The sequence below is a fragment of the Lepidothrix coronata genome, unplaced genomic scaffold (assembly GCF_001604755.1).
Source record: "Lepidothrix coronata isolate B3197 unplaced genomic scaffold, Lepidothrix_coronata-1.0 Scaffold18, whole genome shotgun sequence".
NCBI classification, from domain to species: Eukaryota; Metazoa; Chordata; class Aves; order Passeriformes; family Pipridae; genus Lepidothrix; species Lepidothrix coronata.
In genome coordinates this window covers 1,330,796-1,344,451 of record NW_016690198.1, presented here as the reverse complement: position 1 = coordinate 1,344,451, position 13,656 = coordinate 1,330,796, and the positions used below count along the sequence as shown (strand labels likewise).

General features: G+C 40.8%; 1 protein-coding gene across 6 annotated transcripts; it reads right to left on the bottom strand.

Moving 5' to 3' along the window:
• Nucleotides 1-3,047: 3,047 nt before the first annotated feature.
• NMRK1 (nicotinamide riboside kinase 1) lies at nucleotides 3,048-13,530 on the bottom strand. 6 transcript variants are annotated; one of them, XM_017807250.1, is made up of 9 exons: nucleotides 13,108-13,526; nucleotides 10,966-11,013; nucleotides 10,463-10,553; nucleotides 9,774-9,822; nucleotides 8,246-8,408; nucleotides 8,097-8,168; nucleotides 7,032-7,141; nucleotides 5,989-6,078; nucleotides 3,050-3,519 (listed from the first exon to the last, which is right to left on the bottom strand). In XM_017807250.1, exons 2-9 carry the CDS (start codon nucleotides 10,992-10,994, stop codon nucleotides 3,440-3,442), a joined length of 684 nt encoding a protein of 227 aa, XP_017662739.1. In that variant the 5' UTR covers nucleotides 10,995-11,013; nucleotides 13,108-13,526; the 3' UTR covers nucleotides 3,050-3,439. The 6 variants fall into 6 exon arrangements, with proteins under 6 accessions (XP_017662737.1, XP_017662736.1, XP_017662742.1 ...); XM_017807251.1 differs by having other exon boundaries at nucleotides 13,348-13,526; XM_017807248.1 differs by lacking the exon at nucleotides 10,463-10,553 and having other exon boundaries at nucleotides 3,048-3,516; nucleotides 13,108-13,530.
• Nucleotides 13,531-13,656: the final 126 nt, after the last annotated feature.

Here is a 13,656-nt window from a genome sequence, read left to right as displayed (position 1 = left end):
CACGCGCCCCTCCTCCCTTCCGGCGCGCGCCGGCCGCTCGGCGGAGGAAGAAATATCGCGAGACGACGGGCGGGGCGGGGCGGGGCGGGGCGGGCCAGCTCCGGAGCGGTGGCGGGATTGGTGTCCTGGCCGGGTGTTCCCTGCCTTGGAGTCAGCTGTCAGCAGCAACATGGGCTGTGGGGCACTGCTCGTCCCCGCCAGTGTGAGAAATGACATGGCGGGGCTCGCACACGGCGGCAGTGACGCTGAAGCACTCTCTCTCGTGCCTGACGCGGATGCGCCCTTTCGGAGTCTTCACACAGATGAAGTCCTGGTGCAGCAGTCAAAGCTCAGGTCTCCACCGGGCTGCCTGCACCAGGTTGTGGTAAGGTATGCATCCAGCCCCGCTGAGCAGGCAGCCACGAGCAGAGCAGCTGTGCTGAGACGAGGCAGTACTTTGCAAGAACCTCTGCGCCAGACTAAAGCCGGATTATGTTTCCTAGAAAGAAATGCAAGGACCAACTATGGGGAGGGAAAAGCAAGGAGGCACGCTTAACTGCCATGCGTGAGTCGCTAGATACTATATTTCCCCCCACAACACGCCTTGGCCCTGATGACCCTTGAGCCCATCCTCCTTCACCTGACAAAACTTGTTTCACTGGATGCAGACACCCTGTGTCCTGCAGCAAGTCACTATATGCCTTTCCAAACTGCTTTGAGAAGAGGTGGCTGATCCCAAGGGCCTCATTTGCAAGGGCCCATCCCCATTTTGAGATGCTGAAGAGCATGCCCTACCTAGCTGTCTCTCTAAAGACAGTGGTAGTCATTTAGTAATCCAAGTAATGGAACAGGAACAGAGAAGTTTTTTGGCATACTAACCTTCTCTCTGTAGAAATAGGAGCATCAGCCTCCTAACACTCTCACTTTACTCTCAGTGTTTTCCAGTATTCTTTACCCTCACACTGCTCCTACTCTCTTGCAACTCCATTAACTGATGGGACACTGGACACTGTTCAGTGGCAGTGCCAGAGAGGAAGCACAGACAGCATATTTAGTTTGATGGACAAAGGAGTCATTGTTCCCAAGGGCACATTACTGGTTTTGTTAATTAGGAAGCACCTTGCATGTGATAAAACCAACATCTAAATCAATGTCACGCAGCCTAAACAGAAATTCAGCTTTTAGACTTTGAAGGTTAGGGCGGGATCAATAACTCTGCAAGATGAAACATTTGTACTTGCTATATCAGTGTTTATGAGAACATTGTCATGTTCTCTCTGTTATTTTGACATGAGGAAATCACCTAAATATCAAACTAGTCACGTACTGACATTACTGCACTCCTTTTACATAAGCCATTTGCCTTCTATAGAACAACACCACTTCTATTGCTACAGTGTTTCTGAACATATGCAAGACACTTAGCAAAGCTTTCTTTCAGCTGTGACAGCCTGAAATTGCTGCCAGCAGGAGGTGACACTACTAAAGAACTACAGGCTCCTATCATGCAGCTCTCCCCAGCCACTTCATAGCTAGCACAGCCCTGGCAATCAAACTGCATTTGCCAAGGGCAAACTAGAGTTTTCCTGTACTACCTTTAAAGCAAAAGCATTCTGCCAACATGCCAACGTTGCAGGGAAGTTCTATAAGTTTTTGTAAGGGCACTCGAAATATTTTTATCTCCCAGACAGACTTAGAAGTTCATTCTCACTTCAGTGCCTGATAAATTTATGGAGAAGATTATTCTGGGAGGTATTGAAAAGCACATGAAAGACAACACAGTCTTATCAAACCTGCATTCCTTTTATGATAAGATAATCCACCTAGTTGATCAGGGGAAGCCAGTTGATGTAATCTTTTGGATTTCAGTAAAGCTTTCAATACTGTCTCTCACAGAATCCTTCTGGACAAAATATCCAGCCCACAGCTGGATAAACACATCATGTGGTGCGTGAGCAATTGGCTCACGAGTCAAGCACAGAGAGTAATAGTGACTGGGGTAACATCAGACTGCTGACCTGTCACTAGTGGGGTTCCACAGGGCTCCATCTCAGGCCCTGAGCTCTTCAACATCTTCATAAATGACTTGGACACAGAACTGGAAGGGATGCTAAGCAAGTCTGCAGATGACACAAAATTGGGAGGAGCTGTTCACTCCCTCAAAGGCAGAGAGGCCCTGCAGAGACACCTCAACAAATAAGAGGACTTGGTAATCACCAACCATATGAAGTTCAACAAGAGGAAGCGCTGGATTCTGCACCTGGGATGGGGCAACCTTGGATGTTCATACAGACTGGGGAATGAGATGTTGGAAAGGAGTGCCATGGAAAGGGACCTGGGGGTCCTGGTCAAAGGCATGTTGAATATGAGTCAGCAGTGCCCTGGCAGCCAGGAGGGCCAACCGTGTCTGGGGGGCATCAGGCAAAGCATGGGCAGCCCGTGCGAGGGAGGGGATTGTCCCGCTCTGCTCTGCACTGGTGAGGCTTCACCTTGAATATTGTGGCAGTTTTGGGCACCACAATATAAGAAAGATACTAAACCATTAGAGAATGTCCAAAGGAGGGCAGCGAAGCTGGTGAAGGGCCTTGAGGGGCAGTTGTATGAGGAGGGGCCGAGGTCACTTGGTGTGTTCAGCCTGGAGGAGATTGAGGGGAGACCTCATGGCAGTCTACAACTTCCTTATGAGGGGAAGAGGAGGGGCAGGCACTGATCTCTGTGGTCACCAGTGACTGGACCCAAGGAATGGCCTGAAGTTGCGTCAGGGGAGGTTTAGGTTGGATATTAGAAAAAATTCTTCACCCAGAGGGTGGTTGGGTGCTGGAACAGTGGCCCCAGGGAAGTGGTCACAGCACCAAGCCTGACAAGATTCCAAGAAGCATTTGGATGACATTTTCAGGCACATAGTGTGACTCCTGGGGTTGGACTCAATGATCCTAGCATATTCTGTGACTATTTTTTTCCACTGAGTTGCTGTAGTAACTGGCAAGAGCACAGAATTTAGGTACACCAGGTGAGCCTGGTCATTTTCTACAATCCATCCATGGTATAGCCCTCCTTGCTTCTTTTACTATTTCTTATGGGTGAGGTATCAATGAATCTTCAAAATCCCCTTTGAACTTGCTGGTACTATCTGCCTCCTGTGGCATTACAGCTTAGAAACTTAGTGTCTGCTGCATGAAGTATCATCTTTATCTGTATGAAATATCACCTTAATATAATTGCTCAATCTGTTTCAAATGAAGAAGTGCCACCCAGACTAGTATTTGTACCATTTGGTGAATACTAATTCTGCATCCATTTGACTCACAGCTTTCAAGATTTTGTAAACCTTGACCCCTTTCCCCCTCAGTCTTCCCCTTTCCACAGTGAAGGGTCCCAGCATTTTCAATCTCTCCTCACAAAGCAGCTTCTTCATTTCCTTGATCAGCTGCCCTTCTTTTAATTCCACAATGGAGTCCCTCTAAATATAGAAACCGCATCTTCCCAGCACTGAAAATCTGGGTCCACCAGTCTTACACAGGAGCAAAGTAGCGCCACCTGCTTTTTTTGAAAAAAAAAGAAAAAAAAAAAAATTGATGGAACTCCAAAATGTGGTATGGTTACAGAAGAATTGTGAAAGATCTCTGCTCTGAGCTCTTATTAGAAGCTGCTGAAGTACAAGTTCAGTGCCATGTATATTCTGATAATGATTTATACCACAAATGCTTAGATCTGTACTGGAGCTCATCTATCACTTTTGCCTAGGGGAGGATCTCACACAACTGAACTCCTTGCCACTGCACCAATGTTGGACTACTTCAGAAAGCTTCGTATGATCTGCAAACTTGGGTGATACCATTTTTCATTACTTCCTCTGTATAAGCATGCTGGAGCAGGTGGATGTGGAAGACTGCTCTAGAGGGTAGGACCCCACTCTGGAGCAGCAGAAGACTGCGAGGAGGAAGCAGTGGTAGAGACAATACTCCATGAGCAGACCACAACCCCCATTCCCCATCCCCCTGCACTGCTGGGAGAGAGGAAGTAGAGAACTCATGAGGGAAGTTAAGCCCAGGAAGAAGGGAGGGGCAGGGGGAAGGTGTTTTAAGATTTGTTCCTATTTCTTATTATCCTACTCTGATTTGATTGGCAATAAAATAAAATAATTTCCCCAAGCCAAATCTGTTGTGCCTGTGACTCTAATTGCTGAGCAATCTTCCTGTCCTTATCTTGACTCATGAGCTATTAATTGTATTTTTTTCCCTTGTCTAGTTGAGGAAGGGAAGCAATAGAGCAGCTTAGGGAGCACCTGGTGGCTAGCCAAGGACAGCCCCACACAACCATCCAGGTCTTAGCTAAGCTCTCCTAGTTATATCCTTTCCAAAGGGAAATAAAAATAAAAATAAAAATACAGTTTAAAGTTAGACAGTCCATCACAGCATATGAGCAAATGCAACATGAAATATTTTTAGTACAAAATAATAGTAATAGAAAATTATATTTGGAAGCACTTTGTCTTAAATGCACCTAAACACAGCTCTAACCTGATAACACCTTTTTCTTATATATTGACTCAATACTGTCACAATAAAGCATTACATTTTAATCACTGATCAGTTCAGCTGTCATATAGTAACATAGTCCATCCTTTGCTTTTCATGTCTGTAGCTTTATTTTTATTCCAACTGATAAAAATGTAAGATATTGTATAGCAAATATAAGAGTTAAGAAATTATTCAGCAACAACATATGACCCAACTACCCAATTTCCTAATTTACCTAAATGTATGTACACAAATTCTATAACAAAGCTTTCACATTTGTTTAGCATATCTGCTTTCTGAACATTTTAATTATTTCAGTTTCAACTTGAGCTATGAATACTAATGTGAATTCCTTCTTCCTTCCTCCCCCCTGAAACATGCATTTATTGTCTAGTAGTCTGTGCCAACCCAATCATCAATCTGCACAATATATGCATTATATTTTGTTAATGATGCATCTGCATTCTCTACGACATCGTATTCCCCCATCTTTTTCCAATAATCTGACTTCTCTTCAGGTTTGTTTTAATATTTTTAATACCCATTCCCAACTGCCCCAAACAATACACAACATAGAAATTGCTTTGCAAACACCAGAGAGGTATTTAGCAAGTCTAAGTTCAGCTATGATGTATACCGTTACTGAAAAAGCAGCATAACAACTTAATCAATCTTAAATTACACAGTTAGTTCTTCTAACCATGTATATGTCAGTGATTATAAGCTCCTAAAAATATTAGAGGCAATCACTGTCATTCCTATATGATCATTTAAAACTGCAAACATCCATGTTCAAATATGCTTATTAATCCAACAGAACTGCATCTTTATAGTTTAGTTACGTAGATAAAAATCTTTATGTTCTTTAAAATGTACCCAATCAATGAGATTTAAAGCCAAAGCATGACTGATTAAAGGAATTCTAAAGAATGCACTGTTGATCCTACTAAACAATATCTGAGACTTACAGAGTTAATAGTTACTACAAAAACACTTGTGTTGTATGGACTAGCATTATGGTCGTGCACGTAACATTTGCTCAGTTGGGTGGCTTGCCAAATATGACAGTCTTGGGGTTTTCAATTCATATCAAATGGAACCCAGGCTTTCTACATTATCATGCTGTGACCTGCTGATCTAAAATAAATAAAAAGTACACATTTAACTTGTAGTGTTCGCAAGTGACATCACTGTACATTAGAAACTAATACTATCAACACATTTGTTTTACCCCATATTCCTTCTGTTCCCCCTATCTTATTTTTATTTTATCATTAGGTAATTGTGGATTCAACTGTTATTTTAGAACATCCCATTTCAAGGAACTCAATTATAATTTAGATTGACTCAGAGTAATGGGCACACATGGGACTGTAATACATAAAGAGATATAATATATACAATCCTTGTAGTATTTTCACGTAAAAGGTTAGCTTCTTGTTAACATGGAATGGGACATGCAGATTCAATTTCCAGTAACATCACTTACTTTCTTCCCTCAGCTTGTTTAATTCCTGCATTATATCACTATACACATAGGATAAAAGCTCCTCCTGGGATTTTGTTCCATCCAAATAAACTGAGGAAGATGAAAGAAAAAGTTTTCATGAGTTTGTGCCAACTATCTGTAATACTAATTGTCAAAGTCTTCAGGATTCCTATAGATGCCATCAGAAAAGATGAAAAAATAAAAACCAAGAACAGCATCTCCCCTTTTCTTTTTTCACAAATTCACTTTACATGTTAAAAAATAACATAATGGAAAAGTATTCTAGTTAATAATTCATGTGGAATTTTTTGTGGTATAGAAGTCTCCATAAGGGTAATAGTAATAATGTTAGGACAGCAGACCAGTGGGGTAATTCAGCAGAAAGGTTTCTGTGCAGTGGAAGACTTCAGGTTCCTGAGCATCAGTGTTTGAACAAGTCAGGGAACAGCACAGTTCCATTCTCACTCCACAGTGAGAAGCAGTGTGTGGATGAAGCAGCCACCCAGCTTCCCTTCCCTCTAGTCCCCCCTCCAGAAGGAGGCAGTCCAAAAGCTGTACAAGTGTGAACATGACACAAGCTCATGGCAGTGCCCTACCAGCTGGCCCAGCTTTGATACTTCTCATGCAAAACTGGTGACTATACTGTGTATAGTCAGCACCTAGAAAGTATCTTCGGTTTATTACAGGACTTCAATCAGGATATCAATTTGGTTCTGAAGAATTCTGCCAGTGCATCAGCTGTCATCTCAGAAGCTTCCTATTTACACATACCTGTGTTGTCTTAACAAGCTATCTTGTTAAGTGGACTTATTTAGTGATTAGAACATTTCTATTTTTTAATGTTATAATTGTCATTATTAAAAAGCAAAACCAAAACTCCAATAGACTTGCAATGTAAACCAACAAAATTGTTAAAATCTACTAAGTGCTACAAAAACATCTCAGGAAAATTTTGTTCCATTTATAAAACCCCACATCTCAATGAAAACTGCACAAGTGCCACACTTAAGCATTTTATAAGTTTAAAACTAAGGATACCATACCAACTTGCATACTTGCATTCTCTTCCAATTCATTTTTGTATTTCAGATACATAGGCCACACGTGTCCATCGAAGTATCCCGGTGTATCTGCTGGCTCATAGACTCTGGTGCTACACAAAAATATATCTGCTTTTCCATACAAGTTTTACATCTTCCCTTACTGTCAGCTGGTTTAATAACACCTTTTATTCAAAATAAAAAAATAAGGGGTGGCAGTTTGCATAACTGTTGGAGCAAAGGAGGCTCCTTTTTTTTAATTCAATCTGTGATACGAATTTTTGCTATCTTACCTATTTCTGCCTATCAAACCACATCTAAGAAGATAAGGTAAAAGGTTGGGTTTTTTTAATTTAAAAAAGTATTACATATAAATTATGCTGTATTGAAACTGTTACAATTTTTTTTTTTATTAAGTATATAGATTTCTCAAGCTTTAAATTACTGGTTGTTGAGTCTAGTCACTTCCATTCTGGACACTAAACTCCTTTAAAGGTGAGTCTAGTGAGAAGCCAAAGCCAGCTGAATAGAGAATTTCTTCACTCAGCCAGTAGATTCTGACTTCATGCACATGTATTGCTCCAAACATAGAGTACTGCTCCTAATTTGGAGACAAGTCAGACACTGGCTCAATAATCTAAATCAGATAAACAGTACAACTAGTGTACAGTCTAAACAAACCATACACTAAAACCACACATGAACATCATTATTAATTGTCATGTAACTGTATGCAACCAAGAATAAGACTGTTTCATATTTTTTTAACTGCTTCTCGTTTTAAACATGGTTTAACTCAAATACACAACCAGTAATTGAAATAGTTTATCAGGACAAAAAATTCTCTTTTTAGTGTTTGTAAAGCATTTGTAAAGCATTTAGTGTTTGTAAAGTACTTTGATATCCCTGTGCTCTAAAATAAAAACCAAAACAAACAAATCTAAAACAGATGACAGATGATCTTAATAGCTTACATTTGGCAAGCACCGAAGAAAAGCTAGTACAAAAGGACTGCTACAGTTCAGAGGGTACAGTGATCCTCGTTAAACAACAACTGAATAATCTTACCTCCTTCTCCTTTTGCACTCTTCATAAGGAAGGGTCAAAAAATATCTTCTATTCCAAAGTTCATTAAGTGGCCTAAGATAATAACATATTTAGTTCCCTCCTCCATTTTAGGGCAGTTTTAATACACCAGGTTACATATTACTGCTTACTCATAATTGTAAAGCAGAAAGCCTTCAACAATCAAAATATAAACATTTTTCTGATTGTCACATGCACTCTGTGGCTCTTCTGTCACAACCCCTGAGCTTGCTGGGCTTTTTATCCAGTTGTGAATCTTTGTCACCATTTCATCCATATAGAGGGCATCAAGTGCTAGATGAAAACAGAAAGTTAGAAATCCCTTAAACACAGAGAATAAAAGAAATAAAAAAGAACCCTTAAGTACCCTTCAGTTAATTAGTAAGAATCAAATAATCCATATACAAGTTTAAAGGAAGTTCAGTTCATGCATATTAGTAGTCCTAGGTTTGCAATTGCTGATTTTCTGAAACCAAAGCTTGCACAAGGATTGGGGTATTTCTGCTGGGTGTAGTTTCTCTGAACTTCATGGCACTCAAAATTGTGTGAACTCACTTCACAGCTTTTTGCTTCATAACAGAAACTGCAGGGACTGTTCTCCTCTTCCACAAAACTCGTAAAAACTTACTTACCCTGAGACCTCCACCCTTGTGTCATTTGTCATAGATGGATTGGATGCTCAACATTTTTTGTTTCAGGTTTTTATGAGGTTCAGGTATATGGAAGGTGGGCACAAGTTGTTTTAAAGGAGCACAGCACACAAAGAAAGACAGCACAATCTAACACCTGGTTTTGTCTGTAGATACACAAGAATATATTAAGTACTGAAAGACATAAAAGCAAACACATTTTCGAAAAGCTTTTAAGAGCAGCATTAAATCTGGATCTTTGAGCCAGAATGTCCAATTTATCTCTCCAGTTCCACATTCCACTTTCATGAAGCCTACAAGTTGAGCCAAAGACTGCATAGCTCATAAGCATCATTTTTCAGATACAATTGAAGGGTCTGACCAATGTCTTGGGTAATGTATTTTGTGATCACCAAGTATCAACAGAATTTAGCCACTAAGCAACCGTTCACAACTAGATATAACCTGAATCAAAGCACTGGCCTAAAGTGGATCTGGATCTACAAGTTTATAAGACTAAATTGACACATTGAACCAGCATTAATCGTGAACTTAAAAACATTTGTTCTTTATGTGAGATCTGAAATGAAAAAAGGTGTCAGGTTAAGATGCCATTTTTGACTGAGTTGGAAAACTCAGTAGTGACATCCCATGAGTTCCTTGTCAAAGTGAAAAAAAATCCATTACATAGAAAGTGATGAGGTTAAACTTACGCCAGTGCTGCAAGCTAAGACTTAACTGAACCGTACCATTTGCTATTGCACCAGATACAAGTGAAGAAGCAGAGGAAAAGATTAAAAAGAGAAAAGGAAAGATTAAGCTAAAGGAAAGATTGAGCTATTTACTAGTTAAGCAAGTTTTCTCAGTGAGCTGAAGGAAACTGAGCAAAGGAGTTCTCTGAAACAACCTTTTGTTTAGTGCCTTGCTTAGAGGGGAAGAAGGGCAGGGGATGTAGGGGAAGAAATGTTGGAAGCTCAGCACAACAGAATTTCAGTACAATGTTCAAAAGCAATGCATCAGAGTTACTGACCATCATATAGCTTAAATCCACGTTCATCTGTTTCTACTTCAGACTCCGGCTGGAGGAGAAAAAAATTGAATTTTTTCAAGGCTGCTTTTATGATCACTGTCACAGATATATACACTTCACTAATAAACACAGGATTTTACACTTTTTTACCCCAATTAATATAATTTATCTTCACCATTAAACTGCTGTATACAACTGTTAAAATACAAAAACTTTATTTAATCTAGAACAACAGATACTCCAAAGCATATGACTTAAGTTCATTAGAGCTTTACTTAAGAAATAAGAGCTCCTTCATCCTCCTTAACAAAGACCTCCAGCATCAATACACAAGCTGCTTTCCTGTTTTGATTTTGGAGACAAAGAACTACTTACTGCTTAACACAGAACTACTAAGTTCATTAGCACAAGGGATCTTGAAAAATGCACCCAACATACACGCACTCCTTATTTTAAAAGGGTAGCAAAGAAGACAGTAAGCTTCTTTTTGCTGAGTTTACTCAGTGGTTTGGCCATTGAGACTTCAATTACCCCAGTAATTGAAATTTTATTTCTCCTTCTCATGAAGTTAACATTATTTTAAGCAGCATCAATTTTAAAAGCTCATCAAGAGAACCGAAAATCTACTCAATTTAGTAGATACTAAAATCTACTCAAGCCTTATCAGGTCTTTTCATCAACACCGTTACCTTAAAGAAGTCATCTTGAGAGATTATATCACAGTTGGGAAGCATTTTCTTAAGCTTTTCTGCCAGCGTTGTTTTCCCCCCATTTGTTACGCTGTTAGAAAACATTGTAAAAACTTCATCGAGACAAAAATTAATCTTTTAAACATATGTACAAGCTCACACATACATTTCTATATAGTTATATGCAAAGAAACAATACAACCCCCTCCCCAAAAGTTTATTCACATTAAATACTCTCTACCTATAGAAATTTTTTGGCATGTTCCAACAGCTTTCAGACAGTAAATCTAGCAGTGCCAAGAAAGAGGCTAGAGACACCTGTACCTGAGACCTCCAACAGAGACAGAACAATTTGTTAAGAATTACATGCTTTAAAATCATACAGTTGTATTTGTAATCCAGTTTCAAAAAAAATTATATTCAGAAATAGAAATTATATCACTTCATTCTGGAAGGAAGACCAGTCTTAAGCTGTAGAGGAAATTTAATTTTGTCATACTTACCCTCCAAGGCCAATAACCAATACTTTCATATTCAGCTCTTCCTTTTTTCTGTCAAGAACAGAAAACAGTGAAAAACTCTTAACTCAGCAACTAGGAAAGCAGCTGTCATATTAAGAAATACCAATTATAGAGAAGATTTATTTTCTGTCCTTTTGTCCATTATTTTTCTTTTTGCAAAGCTACAGTCAGAATCTCAACTGTTTGTTCTAATGCTACCAAAAAACCTGCCATTTATATGCCACATTGTAAATTTAAATTTACTTTACCTTCGATCGTATTTTAATAATTTGAAAAGAACTTTGAGAGACCCAGTTCTAAAAATATTAATATCATCCAAGTTCTTAAAGAAAAGCACAGTCACTAGCTCAAGGACTAACAGTATAAAAAAGACTAGGTAAACAGAGGCTGTGGTGGTAAAACAAAGTCATTAAAAAAGAAACAAGTGACATCCTGAGAAGAAAGATGTTTTTAAAAGTTCATGAAGAGTTATAACAAAGAGTATCTTCAAAGATTCTTCTATGAATCTAGTCTCAGCAGTGTAATATTCAATGTGTAATTCACCACTACCTTTTTGTGGGGACTAACAGCACAGACCACACACGGACTCTTCCTCTCGTACAGATTAATCTGAAGGCATTAAAACTAGTGTAAAGGCTGTTTAAGCCATCCTAGCTGACTTAGCACTGAGAAGGACTAGGTAGCACTTGATTTTCTCCAGAAAAAATCAGAGTGAAACTATAAAGGTTAATTTAGCCATCCATACCCCCATTGCTGCCAAGAAACCAACCCTAAGGCTCTGGCTGGCTGAACACCTTCAGTGGTCAGTGCTGCCAGAAGACACAATCCTGTCTTGCCCCAACTCCTTCCCCTGAATTTTCTTCTGGAACGGGTGTTTGCAGAGTACTTAGAGAACTATACTGGAAAAGGACCGCAGCTGAAAAACAGTTCTGTAAAGAGTGTGGGGAAGAATGTTTTCAGCTGAACAAATTCCCTCCAGTACACCATCCAGTTTCCCATGTCTGCAAAGGTATGACGTAGCAGGACAGGTTGTTCTCTTGGCAGCAACAGGGCTGCTTGTCTTGGCAGCACCACTAGTCTATGGTTCATCAAACCAGTTTAACATTTGTTAGACATTGCTTTCCATGAGCACACATCAATTTATAACTGTTTAACCACAGGCAAACACCCTTTTTTTCAACTGCTCTGTCTTCCTAGGTCAGACTTAAGGAGGTAAGGTCTATGACACCTAAGACCTGAAGGGATGGAGCAGGTAAAACTGTCTCACCCACCCCAACAAAGAAGTATCTGTAGTACACTAAAAAAAGACTGTTACAGGGCATCAGTATGAAAGTAAAACCACACTATTTCTGTGAAAAGTAAGTTTTAGGCATATACGGAGTCTGAAATAATAACATCCTTTTGCATTTGGTGCAATGACTGGATGTTCAACTGTTTCACAGGTCTGTGATGTGATCTTGGCATGGTTCTTTTTATGTATTATTATGTTGAAAAAAACCCAATAACAAAAGACATACCGACTAGTCAAGCCACCACCCATATGATAGCAACTGCTTTGTAATGGTGCTGCACATCTACTTGCATTGGGAAGTTTTTTTAAGTTAGTACACATGGGTTTTCTCAGCATATTGTAATTCTCAAGTTCAAAGACGATTGCATGCTTATGGTATTAGCTATGAGTGCAAAGGGTGCAAACAGATGATCTGTTCTCAGGAAGTGATGATACTCAGGCCACAAAAACCAAAACAAGAATGCTTTTTTCTAAAAATCATCAGTAAGGTTTGTGTTGCAGAGGATTACCCTTTGTCCCACAAAGCACGCTATGCAACAAACTTAATAGTAACTGGACACACGTGTTGAGCTTTGGACTTTAATTTATGTCATCGTCTATATGTAAATTAATCCCAGTCTAAGGCAAAAAACACTAGCACAAAAAAACCCATCAACTCCTCTGACCTCTGAGTAAAGTATAACACAAATTGCAAAGGCAAATTTTTAATCAGTGTTGCAACACAGAAACCCTACTCCACTTTGTCTGGGCTTGAGCTTAGCATCTCTAAATAGAACTAAAACCCATGACAACGCTAGCACAGCATTGCCGTCACCCCATTTTTAAGAGCATACCGGGTCAAAACTCGCGGGCACGGGGACTGAAGCGTGCTTCCTTCTAGGCACCACCACAGCCGGACAGGGAGCGTCTCTCCCAGGCATCAAGCCCACACACCGGGACTGGCGGAGGGGCCCGGGGGTCCGCGCGCCGGTCGCCACAGACGGCACCTCTCCCAGCAGCTGCAACACTTCAGTCTCTGCGGTTCGCACTTAACTTTAACCACACTGGGAGGGTGTCCAGAGCGGAGAGCCCACCTCTTACGTCCTATTACGGAGCTGCCCAAGGCGCGCGTACATCCGAGAAGGGGCGGCCCTGCGCGCACCGCGCTCCAGCCTGGGATAGGGATCGGGATCGGGATCGGGATCGGGATCAGGCCCCCCGCAGACGCCGGACCGGACACCTCAAACCTCCCAGCCCCACCCCTGCCGTGTGCCCCCTTTGCCCGCCTCCTCAGCGGAGGGGAGGGGCGGGGCCTCACCCTCAGCGCCCGTGCCGATTGGTTGCGTCCCGCCCGGGGCTGGTGACGCGCCTGCGGCCGCCGGGGCGGAGCGATCCACCCACCC

Bases quoted from the DNA above. Each gene is read 5' to 3' on its own strand.
- NMRK1 (XM_017807247.1), bottom strand. From the start codon at position 13,194: ATGCCTGGGAGAGACGCTCCCTGTCCGGCTGTGGTGGTGCCTAGAAGG. The intron at 7,142-8,096 runs GTAAGATTATTC...ATTTTTGTGTAG, and splicing joins GAGTGCAAAAGGAGAAGGAG to CACCAGAGTCTATGAGCCAG. The intron at 3,520-5,988 runs GTAAGTGATGTT...TTTCAAAAAAAG, and splicing joins AAACAAGCTGAGGGAAGAAA to CAGGTGGCGCTACTTTGCTC.